Below are 14,047 nucleotides of genomic sequence, written 5' to 3'. Positions count from 1 at the left end.
TAGTGATGAAGTGGGCATCCCAACAGGTCCTATAGTGATGAGGTGGGCAGGTCCTATAGTGATGAGGTGGGCAGCCCTACAGGTCTTATAGTGATGATGAGGTGGGCAGCCCTACTGGTCCTATAGTGATGAGGTGGGCAGCCCAACAGGTCCTATAGTGATGAGGTGGGCAGCCCAACAGGTCCTATAGTGATGAGGTGGGCAGCCCTACAGGTCCTATAGTGATGAGGTGGGCAGGTCCTATAGTGATGAGGTGGGCAGCCCTACAGGTCCTATAGTGATGATGAGGTGGGCAGCCCTACATGTCCTATAGTGATGATGAGGTGGGCAGCCCTACAGGTCCTATAGTGATGAGGTGGGCAGCCCAACAGGTCCTATAGTGATGAGGTGGGCAGCCCAACAGGTCCTATAGTGATGAGGTGGGCTGCCCTACAGGTCCTATAGTGATGAGGTGGGCAGCCCTACAGGTCCTATAGTGATGAGGTGGGCAGCCCTATAGGTCCTATAGTGATGAGGTGGGCAGGTCCTATAGTGATGAAGTGGGCAGCCCAACAGGTCCTATAGTGATGAGGTGGGAAGCCCTACAGGTCCTATAGTGATGAGGTGGGCAGCCATACAGGTCCTTTAGTGATGAGGTGGGCAGCCATACAGGTCCTATAGTGATGAGGTGCGCAGCCCAACATACAGATCCAAAAAGGGCCTTTCCGCTTGTGGCAGTGCACAACTGCACATTGTGAATGTTGCAAACCACAATCTCAGAGGACAAAGGATAACGCCTCAATGGACACTGTTCTGTACACACCCAGGACACGTGAATAGATTATGTAGTGTAATGTAGTGTAGTGATAGTGTAGGGTAGACAGTGCATAGTGTAGTCTGCTTTAGACACAATGAGAGCAGGACTGTCATCAGGGAACATGGTCAGTCACAGTGATCTCAGTCTACAACATCCTGCGTCAAAGTGGATCAGGCCAAAAGGGACCATCTGGTCTCTCTTTCTCACCACCATAGCAGAATGTCAGCCTCTGTGTGTAAGTTAATGAGGTCAGAGGTCAACTCCTGAATGTCAAAGGTCACATCAAAGCCTTTTCCAAGAACACAGGAGGGCGTTCTAGGGTTGTCCAATTCCCCTCCTGGAGTTTCATTCCAACCCTAAACACTTTATTTGACTAATTAGCTACTGGCCAGGACCTTGATTACCAGCTGTGTTACATCACTATCACAGAACCAGAGTTGTAGACCTCTGATCTAGACACTAAAGGAGCCCCACATACTAGATTTGGTTTGCTTCTAGTGGAACTTGGCGAGGTGAAGCGAACATCTATTCCTTGCATACGCCCTTAAAAGACCTTGGCTTGTAATTCTGTAATATAAGACAACACCTCTCACCATAGGATGAACCAAACCCGGGACAGACTGAAGAAAGGTCCATGTAACACTAATACTGTAGTACAGTACTGTTAGATACAAACAGTTCCCGTGATACTACTCACCATAGGATGAGTCCAGTGATGACAGCGGTCCAGGAGACACAGCAGGAGTCAGGCCTCTTGGTCTCCTCCTCCTCCTCCTTCCTGCAGCAGCACACACTGGTCAGGTAGACAGACAGCAGCAGGAGGCTCAGGACTAGTCCAGCAGCTGATATACAGGCTAGGAAGACCAGAGACTGGGGGAGGATGGGGAGGGAGTGAGGGGGAGGGGGAGGGAGGGAGGGTGGGGAGGGAGGGGGATGGAGGGGAGGGAGGGAGGGAGGGAGGGAGGGAGGGAGGGAGGGAGGGAGGGAGGGAGGGAGGGAGGGAGGGAGGGAGGGAGGAGAGAGCGAGGGAGGGAGAGAGGGAGGGAGAGAGAGGAGAGGGAGGGGGAGGGGGGAGGGAGGGAGAGAGAGGAGAGGGAGAGGGAGGGGGAGGGAGGGAGGGAGAGGGAGGGAGAAACAGAGAGAAACAGAGATGAGAATGTTATAATACATTTGTTATTGACTAATAACAGGAAAAATACAACTGCCACACTGAGAGAACTTATTTGCAAAGCACCATTTCTTCAGACAACCAGTATATATTATCACGTCAGGTCCTGAGTTGATACAAGCCCTGTGATTAATTACTGTGTAGAGTGACCCCACTCTGACGGAAAGGGAGCCACTGGAATCAAGTGAGACTAATATGAAAAGATATACTGGGTCAAAAGTCACGTTTGTTTCATCAATCATCATCACTAACAGGTCTCTGTGTGAAGCCAGAGATAGAGACACGGAGAGACGGAGACACGGAGAGACAGAGAGAAAGAAAATGAGAGAGAGAGAGAGAGAGAGAGAGAGAGAGAGAGAGAGAGAGAGAGAGAGAGAGAGAGAGAGAGCTGGGTGGAGCAGGCTCACTGGATACACTCCAGGATCGTGTTCAGTAGGGCACAAAGTAGCAAGTATTTAAAAAAAAAAAATGAACATGACGGTTTCTCATTGGACAGGTCTAGGTATTCCTTCTCTGTGTTATCAGTTTGGTGTCTAATGAACATGACCTGGTGTTGGTGGTTTAAGAGATACCTGGGGTCTCTTGGACTACTACTATAAACATTTGTCATTCAACAGACACTTTATCCAAAGCAACTTACAGTCATACGCGCCAACATGCATCCATTTTACGTATGGGTGGTCCCGGGTATCTGACCCACAACCCTGGTGGTGCAAGCACAACGCTCTACCAGCTGATCCACACAGGAGTTAGGGTGTTAGGGGGAAAAACAGTTCTGCTCAGAGGCTGCTGGAGTTTCAGCTCAACGTCAGGTGACAAAGCGGCCTCCCTCCAAAACAGTCTTGTGATTCCCTGACTGAGGTTACCCTCAGAGCATGAATGATGGAGGGATAGCCAGGGTAGGAAAGGAGAGAGAGAGAGATAGAGAGAGAGTGATAAGTGAGAGGGTGAGAGAGAGAGCGAGAGAGAGAGAGCAAGAGATAGAGAAAGAAAGAGCGAGCGAGAAAGAGAGAAAGAGAGAGGTATAGAAAGAGAGAGAAAGAGCGAGCGAGAAAGAGAGAAAGAGAGAGGTATAGAAAGAGCGAGAGAGAAAGAGAGAGGTATAGAAAGCAGCAAGCAGAACATGGGGGTCTACTGTAGCCATATGTCTTTGTTTTTGAGATGAGGTACGCCTGCAGTTTGTATCTACCGTTCATTTTGATGAAAGGTGATGAAAGTGATAAAACATAGTGTACTACACAAGTACAACTACACACACAGCCATTTACACAAGTACAACTACACACACCATCATTTACACAAGTACAACTACACACACAGCCATTTACACAAGTTGACAAAAGTTCAGCCCGTGGTTTGGAGTGTTGAGGAGTTCAAAATTCAAGAACGGAAATCAAAGCCAAGTGGAACCATGGGGTTTTGGCCAAATATGGTTGACTCTCAAATGGCACCCTATTCCCTATATAGTGCACTGCTTTTGACCAGAGCCTTGTGCCCATGTTGTTTCTCCACACTCCTACCTGGCATGGTTTCATGACTCTAACAAGGTACTGTTTGTCTCCACAGAACCTTAAAACCTGTTGGGGATAGGGGGCAGTATTTGCACGGCCGGATAAAAAACGTACCCGATTTAATCTGGTTACTACTCCTGCCCAGTAACTAGAATATGCATATAATTGTTTGATTTGGATAGAAAACACCCTAAAGTTTCTAAAACTGTTTGAATGGTGTCTGTGAGTATAACAGAACTCATATGGCAGGCCAAAACCTTAGAAGATCCCAAACAGGAAGCGCCCTCTCTGACCATTTCTTGGCCTTCTTTGTCATCTCTTTCCCAAACAGAGGATCTCTGCTGTAACGTGACACTTTCTAAGGCTCCCATAGGCTCTCAGAAGGCGCCAGAACGTTGAATGATGACTCTGCAGTTACTGGCTGAAAAACAGTAGCGCATTTGGTAAGTGGTCGATCTGAGAACAATGAGACGGGTGTGCGCGTGCACATGAAGAGTCCATGTTACTTTTTCAGTCTTTGAACGAAAACCACGACTCCCGGTCGGAATATTATCACTATTTTACGAGAAAAATCGCATAAAAATGTATTTTAAACAGCGTTTGACATGCTTCGAAGTACGGTAATGGAATATTTTGAAATTTTTTGTCACGATATGCGCCGGCGCGTCACCCTTCGGATAGTGTCTTGAACGCACAAACAAAACGCCGCTATTTGGATATAACTATGGATTATTTGGAACCAAACCAACATTTGTTATTGAAGTAGAAGTCCTGGGAGTGCATTCTGACGAAGAACAGCAAAGGTAATCCAATTTTTCTTATAGTAAATCTGAGTTTGGTGAGTACCAAACTTGGTGGGTGTCAAAATAACTAGCCTGTGATGGCCGGGCTATCTACTCAGAATATTGCAAAATGTGCTTTCACCGAAAAGCTATTTTAAAATCGGGCACCGAGATTGCATAAAGGAGTTCTGTATCTATAATTCTTAAAATAATTGTTATGTTTTTTGTGAACGTTTATCGTGAGTAATTTAGTAAATTCACCGGAAGTGTTCGGTGGGAATGCTAGTCACATGCTAGTCACATGCTAATGTAAAAAGCTGGTTTTTTATATAAATATGAACTTGATTGAACAAAACATGCATGTATTGTATAACATAATGTCCTAGGAGTGTCATCTGATGAAGATCATCAAAGGTTACTGCTGCATTTAGCTGTGGTTTTGGTTTTTGTGACATTATATGCTAGCTTGAAAAATGGGTGTCTGATTATTTCTGTCTGGGTACTCTGCTGACATAATCTAATGTTTTGCTTTCGTTGTAAAGCCTTTTTGAAATCGGACAGTGTGGTTAGATTAACGAGAGTCTTGTCTTTAAAATGGTGTAAAATAGTCATATGTTTGAGAAATTGAAGTAATAGCATTTCTAAGGTATTTGAATATCACGCCACGGGATTCCACTGGCTGTTGACTAGGGTGGGACGCAAACGTCCCACCTAGCCCAGAGAGGTTAACAGGATGATACCTTCTATTTTCCTGACTCAACTTGACTGGTCAAGTGGGGCCGAGCAGCGGAAACTAAAGGCTCATGTATTATTTCTCATCCAACTAGTGTCTAAATCAATGTAACTACCTATATTTGGGGCTTCTGTGTGGCGAAGTGGTCTAAGGCACTGCATCTCAGTGCTAGAGGTGTCACTACAGACACCCTGGTTCGAATCCAGGCTCTATCACACCCGGCTGTGATTGGGAGTCCCATAGGGCGGCGCACAATTGGCCCAGCATCATCCCGGTTTGGCCGGTGTAGGCCGTCATTGTAAATAAGAATTTGTTCTTAACTGACTTGCCTAGTTAAATGTAAGTAATTGAGAACACAATCTCTTTCACAACAATGACCTGGAAAGTAAGATGAAACTGCTATTCAAACTCCTGTTGTAAACTTCTGGACCCAAACAGAGTTCAACTGTACCAAGTCATTAAAGTGATCATATTCTGGGCTCTGTCCTCAATCCCACCTCTCGATCTGAAATGGTCCCGTTGTTCCAGAAGGATGTGCCAGCAGGAGGAAGGTCCACATTGTTCAGAACTGCTTTAGAAGATAATCTGACAGTGTTACACATGTAGTCTTAATCTCAGAGGACAGACTACGGTGTTACACATCATGTAGTCTTAATCGCAGAGGACAGACTACGGTGTTACACATCATGTAGTCTTAATCGCAGAGGACAGACTACGGTGTTACTACTTACACAAGCAAACTAAACGCAGAGACAGACACACACAGACAGTTTCCCAGTTTGGCCGGAGAGAGAGAAGTGAATCTGTTAGCATCACACTACCTCCATTGACCTGTCTATTCAGCAACACAGGTCAATATCACAATTTAAAGTAGTATAGAGGTACTACAACACACAACAGCAGCATTCACAAACACCCCCCACACAGAGAAGTGATGCTGCATGCTCACACAATCACCAGGCTGTGAATGATAACAGCTTAGAAGATGTGGTTTACGGTAATGTGGTTTCAGATCATTTCTTTCCCACCGTGGACATCAAATGGGACTTTTGTGTTTAGCTTTGAGGCACATGGAGACAACTTGAGCTGAAGTTATTTTCAAATAGGCACTTAGAGATGCCAAAAGCATTTAACAAACTCTACAATACATACAATTCACAAGACAAAATCTAATCAATGCAATGCAAAACCAACTAAATTACTGCACAATACATACATTCTAGAAAAACAGCCACATTCGTCAGAAAGTAGTGGCTGCTGCAATCTGGTAAATAGTGTCACCATAGTCAAGAACTGGCAGGAAAGTTGACTGTACAATCTGCTTCCTGCTGTTTAGGGAGAGGCAATATCTATTTCTAAAAAAGAAGCCTACTTTAAATCATAGTTTTTTATCTAGCTCATCCGTATGTTTCTTAAACATTAAGTCTTTGTCAATCCAAATGCTCAGATATACAGTATATAGATGGGAACCAGATCAATGGGAGAACCATCCAATGAATAAATACGTAGTCCAGCTGACATTTTTGGAGAGAGAATTAGAGAACAACATGTCTTTAGTCTTGCCTGCATTAAGTACCAACCAGGGCTTCTGTAAGGTAACACGGTCAGATCTAACGTAGCCAGGCCAGCAGTTGGGGGTTGGTGTCAATGGCATATATAACAGTGGTGTCTGCATACAGATGAATATTACAAGTTAACAGACCAATATTATGTATATAAATAGTCAAGATACCAGGTCCCAGTAGCGACCCCTGCGGTACACCTTTTGTAATATCCAGGAAACTAGACTTAACACCATCAGAAATCCCACATTGAGGCCTGTCTGACAGATCATTGCCAAAGCCAGAAGGTTTGGAGAGAAAGCAGTTGTGCATGTGTTGGAGGTTTGTCTCTAGTCTGGAGTGTAGTGGTAACCAGTGTTATGTAGTGGTAACCATTGGTAACCAGTGTTATGTTGTGGTAACCAGTGTTATGTTGTGGTAACCAGTGTTATGTACTGGTAACCAGTGTTAAATAGTGGTACCATGTGGTTCAGTTGGTAGAGCATGGCACTTGCAACGCCAGGGTCGTGAGATCGATTCCCACGGGGGACAAGTACAAACAAATATGCAAATGTATGCAATCACTACTATAAGTTACTCTGGATAAGAGCGTGTAATTTTTTTGATCAGTTTTATGTAGTAGTAACCAGTTTTATGTAGTTATAAACAGTGTTATGTAGTTATAACCAGTGTTATGTAGTGGTAACCAGTGTTATGTAGTGGTAACCAGTGTTATGTAGTGGTAACCAGAGTTATGTAGTTATAACCAGTGTTATGTAGTGGTAACCAGTGTTATGTAGCTATAACCAGTGTTACGTAGTGGTAACCAGTGTTATGTAGTGGTAACCAGTGTTATGTAGCTACTCTGGATAAGACCATGTAATTTTTGTAATCAGTTTTATGTAGTAGTAACCAGTTTTATGTAGTTATAACCAGTGTTATGCAGTTATAACCAGTGTTATGTAGTGGTAACCAGAGTTGTGTAGTGGTAACCAGTGTTATGTAGTGGTAACCAGTGTTATGTAGTGGTAACCAGTGTTACGTAGTTATAACCAGTGTGATGTAGTGGTAACTATTGTTATGAAATGGTAACCAGTGTTATGAAGTTATAACCAGTGTTATGTAGTGGTAACCAGTGTCATGTAGTTATAACCAGTGTTATGTAGTGGTAACCAGTGTTATGTAGTGGCAACCAGTGTTATGTAGTGGTAACCAGCGTTATGTTGTGGTAACCAGTGTTATGTACTGGTAACCAGTGTTATGTACTGGTAACGAGTGTCGTGTAGCGGTAACCAGTGTTATGTAGCTATAACCAGTGTTATGTAGTGGTAACCAGTGTTATAAAGTTATAACCAGTGTTATGTACTTACAACCAGTGTTATGTACTTATAACCAGTGTTATATAGTGGTAACCAGTGTTATGTAGTTATAACCAGTGTTATGTAGTGTTAATCTCTGTGTTATGTAGTTATAACCAGTTTTATGTAGTTATAACCAGTGTTATGTAGGTATAACCAGTGTTATGTAGTGGTAACAAGTGTTATGCAGTTATAAACAGTGTTATGTAGTGGTAACCCTTGTGTTATGTAGTTATAACCAGTGTTATGTCTTAATAACCAGTGTTATGTAGTGGTACCCAGTGTTATGTAGTGGTAACCATTGGTAACCAGTGTTATGTTGTGGTAACCAGTGTTATGTTGTGGTAACCAGTGTTATGTACTGGTAACCAGTGTTAAATAGTGGTACCATGTGGTTCAGTTGGTAGAGCATGGTACTTGCAACGCCAGGGTCGTGAGATCGATTCCCACGGGGGACAAGTACAAACAAATATGCAAATGTATGCAATCACTACTATAAGTTACTCTGGATAAGAGCGTGTAATTTTTTTGATCAGTTTTATGTAGTAGTAACCAGTTTTATGTAGTTATAAACAGTGTTATGTAGTTATAACCAGTGTTATGTAGTGGTAACCAGTGTTATGTAGTGGTAACCAGTGTTATGTAGTTATAACCAGTGTTATGTAGTGGTAACCAGCGTTATGTAGTTGTAACCAGTGTTATGTAGTGGTAACCAGTGTTATGTAGCTATAACCAGTGTTACGTAGTGGTAACCAGTGTTATGTAGTGGTAACCAGTGTTATGTAGCTACTCTGGATAAGACCGTGTAATTTTTGTAATCAGTTTTATGTAGTAGTAACCAGTTTTATGTAGTTATAACCAGTGTTATGCAGTTATAACCAGTGTTATGTAGTGGTAACCAGAGTTGTGTAGTGGTAACCAGTGTTATGTAGTGGTAACCAGTGTTATGTAGTGGTAACCAGTGTTACGTAGTTATAACCAGTGTGATGTAGTGGTAACTAGTGTTATGAAATGGTAACCAGTGTTATGAAGTTATAACCAGTGTTATGTAGTGGTAACCAGTGTCATGTAGTTATAACCAGTGTTATGTAGTGGTAACCAGTGTTATGTAGTGGTAACCAGTGTTATGTAGTGGTAACCAGCGTTATGTTGTGGTAACCAGTGTTATGTACTGGTAACCAGTGATATGTACTGGTAACGAGTGTCGTGTAGCGGTAACCAGTGTTATGTAGCTATAACCAGTGTTATGTTGTGGTAACCAGTGTTATAAAGTTATAACCAGTGTTATGTACTTACAACCAGTGTTATGTACTTATAACCAGTGTTATGTAGTGGTAACCAGTGTTATGTAGTGGTAACCAGTGTTTTCATAGTGATAACCTCTGGGTTATGTAGTTATAGCCAGTGTTATCTAGCGGTAACCAGTGTTATGTACTGGTAACGAGTGTCGTCTAGCGGTAACCAGTGTTATGTAGCTATAACCAGTGTTATGTAGTGGTAACCAGTGTTATGTAGTGGTAACCAGTGTTTTCATAGTGATAACCTCTGGGTTATGTAGTTATAGCCAGTGTTACGTAGCGGTAACCAGTGTTATGTACTGGTAACGAGTGTCGTCTAGCGGTAACCAGTGTGATGTAGCTATAACCAGTGTTATGTAGTGGTAACCAGTGTTATGTAGTTATAACCAGTGTTATGTAATGTTAACCTCTGTGTTATGTAGTTATAACCAGTTTTATGTAGTTATAACCAGTGTTATGTAGGTATAACCAGTGTTATGTAGTGGTAACAAGTGGTATGTCTTAAGAACCAGTGTTATGTAGTGGTAACCAGTGTTATGTGGTGGTAAGCAGTGTTATGTAGTGGTAACCAGTGTTACGTAGTGGTAACCAGTGTTATGTAGTGGTCACCAGTGTTATGTAGATATAACCAGTGTTATGTAGTGATAACCAGTGTTATGTAGCTATAACCAGTGTTATGTGGTGGTAACCAGTGTTATGTAGTTATAACCAGTGTTATGTTGTGGTAACCAGTGTTATGTAGTGGTAACCAGTGTTATGTAGTAGTAACCAGCGTTATGTTGTGGTAACCAGTGTTATGTACTGGTAACCAGTGTTATGTACTGGTAACGAGTGTCGTGTAGCGGTAACCAGTGTTATGTAGCTATAACCAGTGTTATGTAGTGGTAACCAGTGTTATGTAGTTATAACCAGTGTTATGTACTTATAACCAGTGTTATGTACTTATAACCAGTGTTATATAGTGGTAACCAGTGTTATGTAGTTATAACCAGTGTTATGTAGCGTTAACCTCTGTGTTATGAAGTTATAACCAGTTTTATGTAGTTATAACCAGTGTTATGTAGGTATAACCAGTGTTATGTAGTGGTAACAAGTGTTATGCAGTTATAAACAGTGTTATGTAGTGTTAACCCTTGTGTTATGTAGTTATAACCAGTGTTATGTCTTAATAACCAGTGTTATGTAGTGGTAACGAGTGTTATGTGGTGGTAACCAGTGTTATGTAGTGGTAACCAGTGTTATGTAGTGGTTCCAGTTACGTAGTGATAACCTCTGTGTTATGTAGTTATAACCAGTGTTATGTAGTGGTAACCAGTGTTATGTAGTGGTAACCAGTGTTATGTAGTGGTAACCAGTGTTATGTATTGGTAACCAGTGTTACGTAGTGGTAACCAGTGTTATGTAGTTATAACCAGTGTTATGTGGTGGTAACCAGTGTTATGTAGTGGTAACCAGTGTTATGTAGTGGTAACCAGTGTTATGTAGTGGTTCCAGTTACGCAGTGATAACCTCTGTGTTATGTAGTTATACCCAGTGTTATGTAGTGGTAACCAGTGTTATGTAGTGGTAACCAGTGTTATGTAGTGGTAACCAGTGTTATGTAGTGATAACCAGTGTTATGTAGTTATAACCAGTGTTATGTAGTGGTAACCAGTGTTATGTAGTGGTAACCAGTGTTATGTAGTGGTAACCAGTGTTATGTAGTGATAACCTCTGTGTTATGTAGTTATAGCCAGTGTTATGTAGTGGTAACCAGTGTTATGTAGTGGTAACCAGTGTTATGTAGTGATAACCTCTGTGTTATGTAGTTGTAGCCAGTGTTATGTAGTGGTAACCAGTGTTATGTAGTGGTAACCAGTGTTAAGTAGTGGTAACCAGTGTTACGTAGTGATAACCTCTGTGTTATATAGTTATAACCAGTGTTATGTCTTAATAACCAGTGTTATGTAGTGGTAACCAGTGTTACGTAGTGATAACCTCTGTGTTATGTAGTTATAACCAGTGTTATGTCTTAATAACCAGTGTTATGTAGTGGTAACCAGTGTTACGTAGTGATAACCTCTGTGTTATGTAGTTATAGCCAGTGTTATGTAGTGGTAACCAGTGTTATGTAGTGGTAACCAGTGTTATGTAGTGGTAACAAGTGTTATGTAGTGGTAACCAGTGTTATGTAGTGGTAACCAGTGTTATGTAGTGGTAACCAGTGTTACGTAGTGATAACCTCTGTGTTATGTAGTTATAACCAGTGTTATGTCTTAATAACCAGTGTTATGTAGAGGTAACCAGTGTTACGTAGTGATAACCTCTGTGTTATGTAGTTATAGCCAGTGTTATGTAGTGGTAACCAGTGTTACGTAGTGGTAACCAGTGTTATGTAGTTGTAACCTCTGTGTTATGTAGTGGTAACCAGTGTTATGTAGTGGTAACAAGTGTTATGTAGTGGTAACCACTGTTATGTAGTGGTAACCAGTGTTATGTAGTGGTAACCAGTGTTACGTAGTGATAACCTCTGTGTTATGTAGTTATAACCAGTGTTATGTCTTAATAACCAGTGTTATGTAGTGGTAACCAGTGTTACGTAGTGATAACCTCTGTGTTATGTAGTTATAGCCAGTGTTATGTAGTGGTAACCAGTGTTACGTAGTGGTAACCAGTGTTATGTAGTTGTAACCTCTGTGTGCCCCTGATCTCTGACACTGTGGCTACGTTCCAGGAAGTCTTTATGCAGTCACGCTGCACATCTCACATCTCAGAACACTGGTATGGTGGGTAATGTGGTTATTGACAGGGTAAACACTTCTCCAGGTGTAGTGAGATATGGGGCTGTGTCTAGCAAGTGTCCTGGAGCAGGAGAACTGATCTATATAGGATCCGTTTTGACCCTTAGATCACAATGAATAGGATTACATGGATGGGGGGGCTGATCCTAGATCAGCAATCCTATTCTGAGAAGCTTAACACATATTCATCTGTGGAGCACTACTGCAATAAAGAAGACAACCAGGAATATGCCCAGACTCAGACACTGAAGGCTGGTAACAAACAACCAACCAGCCAGATTGGCACTAGTTTGGCTACCAGTCTTTTTAGCTAACATTCCACTCCTTGCCACTCATTTGCCAAAGACAGGAGTGGCAAGGAGTGGAATGTAATAGTTTAACAGAGAATGCAACCAGGCTAGATAGGCACACTCAGGCCTTTGCAGCTGGAGATGTCAATACTAAAACGGATGTGATGTGTCCACTCTGCTCATAACTTTATTTTGCTACGTCCTATTGAACATGCCCAGTGATGATAGCAGAGAATAGAGAGAATAAAGTGTGTTCACTTCATTAAAAGTTAAACTGTGCAGAGTTGGTGCGGATGGAAATACATCCTATAGCAATGTGGGAAATTACGTAAGAATGAATTGTTAAATCTTTGACCAACAAACTCGTTTTCAGATAATTTGCCTAGATATGTGGCCTGTCAGTGAAGGTCTTTCAGTGAGCCCTCTCTAGTCTAGAAGAGAAACGTGGCCGCGATTTACGCGCAGTGGTAGTAGGTACCAACCTGCTGGTAGCTCGCCTCCCCGGGTCTGAAGGTGTTATCAACGGGCTGGAAGGTAAAGTTGAAGTGGGGAAAATTGTGCAGCCAGTAGGTCCACCATGGAGCGATATAGTCCAGCCGTGCCGTGGCCATTCCTTATTACAAAAAGTGCTTCTGGACCCCTAAAATCTCATTCGAGAAGTTGAGACCCCGTCAGTAGCCTAATCCTTGGTTCTGTACAAAAACAAATCATGAATCCGCGACTTCTTGTTGGAAAACACTTTACAATGTAGCGCAGGAGAATAAACAATACAAAATTACTTCCTTGGACTCTTTGCCCTGAGAACAAGGCATAACAACAGCACTATCTCGGTATCTCCGTGGTCCCGTGTCGTGTTCTGCAGCTAGACAGCTGTTTTAACTTCTCGGAGGCGCGCTCACGGGTAAGCTCGTTCCAGTGGAAGCCGCTTTTTCTGACTTGACCGCGCGCGACGCGCACTCATCCAAGGCACGAGACTGACGATAACGCCCTTCAATACACAGTGCGTGACCCGTTTTAAACCATTTACAGCTGCGGTCAAGAAAGTATAACCTAGTGGAAAAGGATATGGCTACAGGGAAGAGGATGCGGTTAATACATTCAGGTCATGAAATTAAATCTATAATGATGATTGGTGGTATTAGAATACAACCCATAGGCTATCTCATATCTGGTATAAAACTGCTGGTTATTAGAGCAGAATGTATCTCATGTAATCCGACGGCTGAAGCATGATAGAGCACTACAGTAGTGAACCATTCATGAAAGGCTGTGGTTTGTGTGAGTGTAGTGTAGGTTCTGATAATGCCTGTAAGGCTGGCCCAGCACTAGGAGGCTTACAAGCATTTGAACGGAGGCAGCGCTAGGCCTAAACGTGCTACGTGGTGGCCGTGTAGTATTTACGCTGATAATTTTTTTTTTAACTAGGCAAGTCATTTAAGAACAGCAATTCTTATTTACAATGACGCCTACCCCGGCCAAACCCAGAAGACGCGCGCTGGGCCAATTGTTCGCCACCCTATGGGACTCCCAATCACGGCCGGATATGATACAGCCTGGATTTGAGGATTCGAACCAGGGACTGTAGTGACGCCTCTAGAACTGAAATGCAGTGCCTTAGACCACTGCGCCACTCGGGAGCCCGTAATGTGGCCTCTACAGAAGTCAGGACCCTCATACTTCTTGCGCTTCGCGGAGCAGCGGAGCTGTTGTGAAGGAAGTTGTCAAGGAAGTGAGTTTGCGTGTATACAGGACCTCCCGGCCGCCCCCACCTACAGTCAAACAATCACACC

At 42.8% G+C, this 14,047-nt stretch overlaps 1 protein-coding gene across 2 annotated transcripts in view; it reads right to left on the bottom strand.

The window, feature by feature from the left end:
* Nucleotides 1-13,159, bottom strand: part of LOC106560351 (protein tweety homolog 2-like) — a 90,566-nt gene extending 77,407 nt beyond the window's left edge. The window contains exons 1-2 of one of the 2 annotated variants that reach the window (XM_045719727.1): nt 12,740-13,159; nt 1,494-1,666 (exon numbers count right to left, since the gene is read on the bottom strand). In XM_045719727.1, the coding sequence (XP_045575683.1) occupies nt 1,494-1,666; nt 12,740-12,868 (302 nt within the window). In that variant the 5' untranslated portion in view covers nt 12,869-13,159. The remainder of the gene's footprint in view (nt 1-1,493; nt 1,667-12,739) is intronic. The other variant, XM_045719728.1, reaches the window with a different exon arrangement.
* Between the last annotated feature and the right edge of the window lie 888 nt (nt 13,160-14,047).

This window comes from Salmo salar, chromosome ssa06 (genome assembly GCF_905237065.1).
Source record: "Salmo salar chromosome ssa06, Ssal_v3.1, whole genome shotgun sequence".
NCBI lineage: Eukaryota > Metazoa > Chordata > Actinopteri > Salmoniformes > Salmonidae > Salmo > Salmo salar.
The sequence above is the reverse complement of the archived record's forward strand: the minus strand, read 5'-3'. Positions and strand labels throughout refer to the sequence as shown.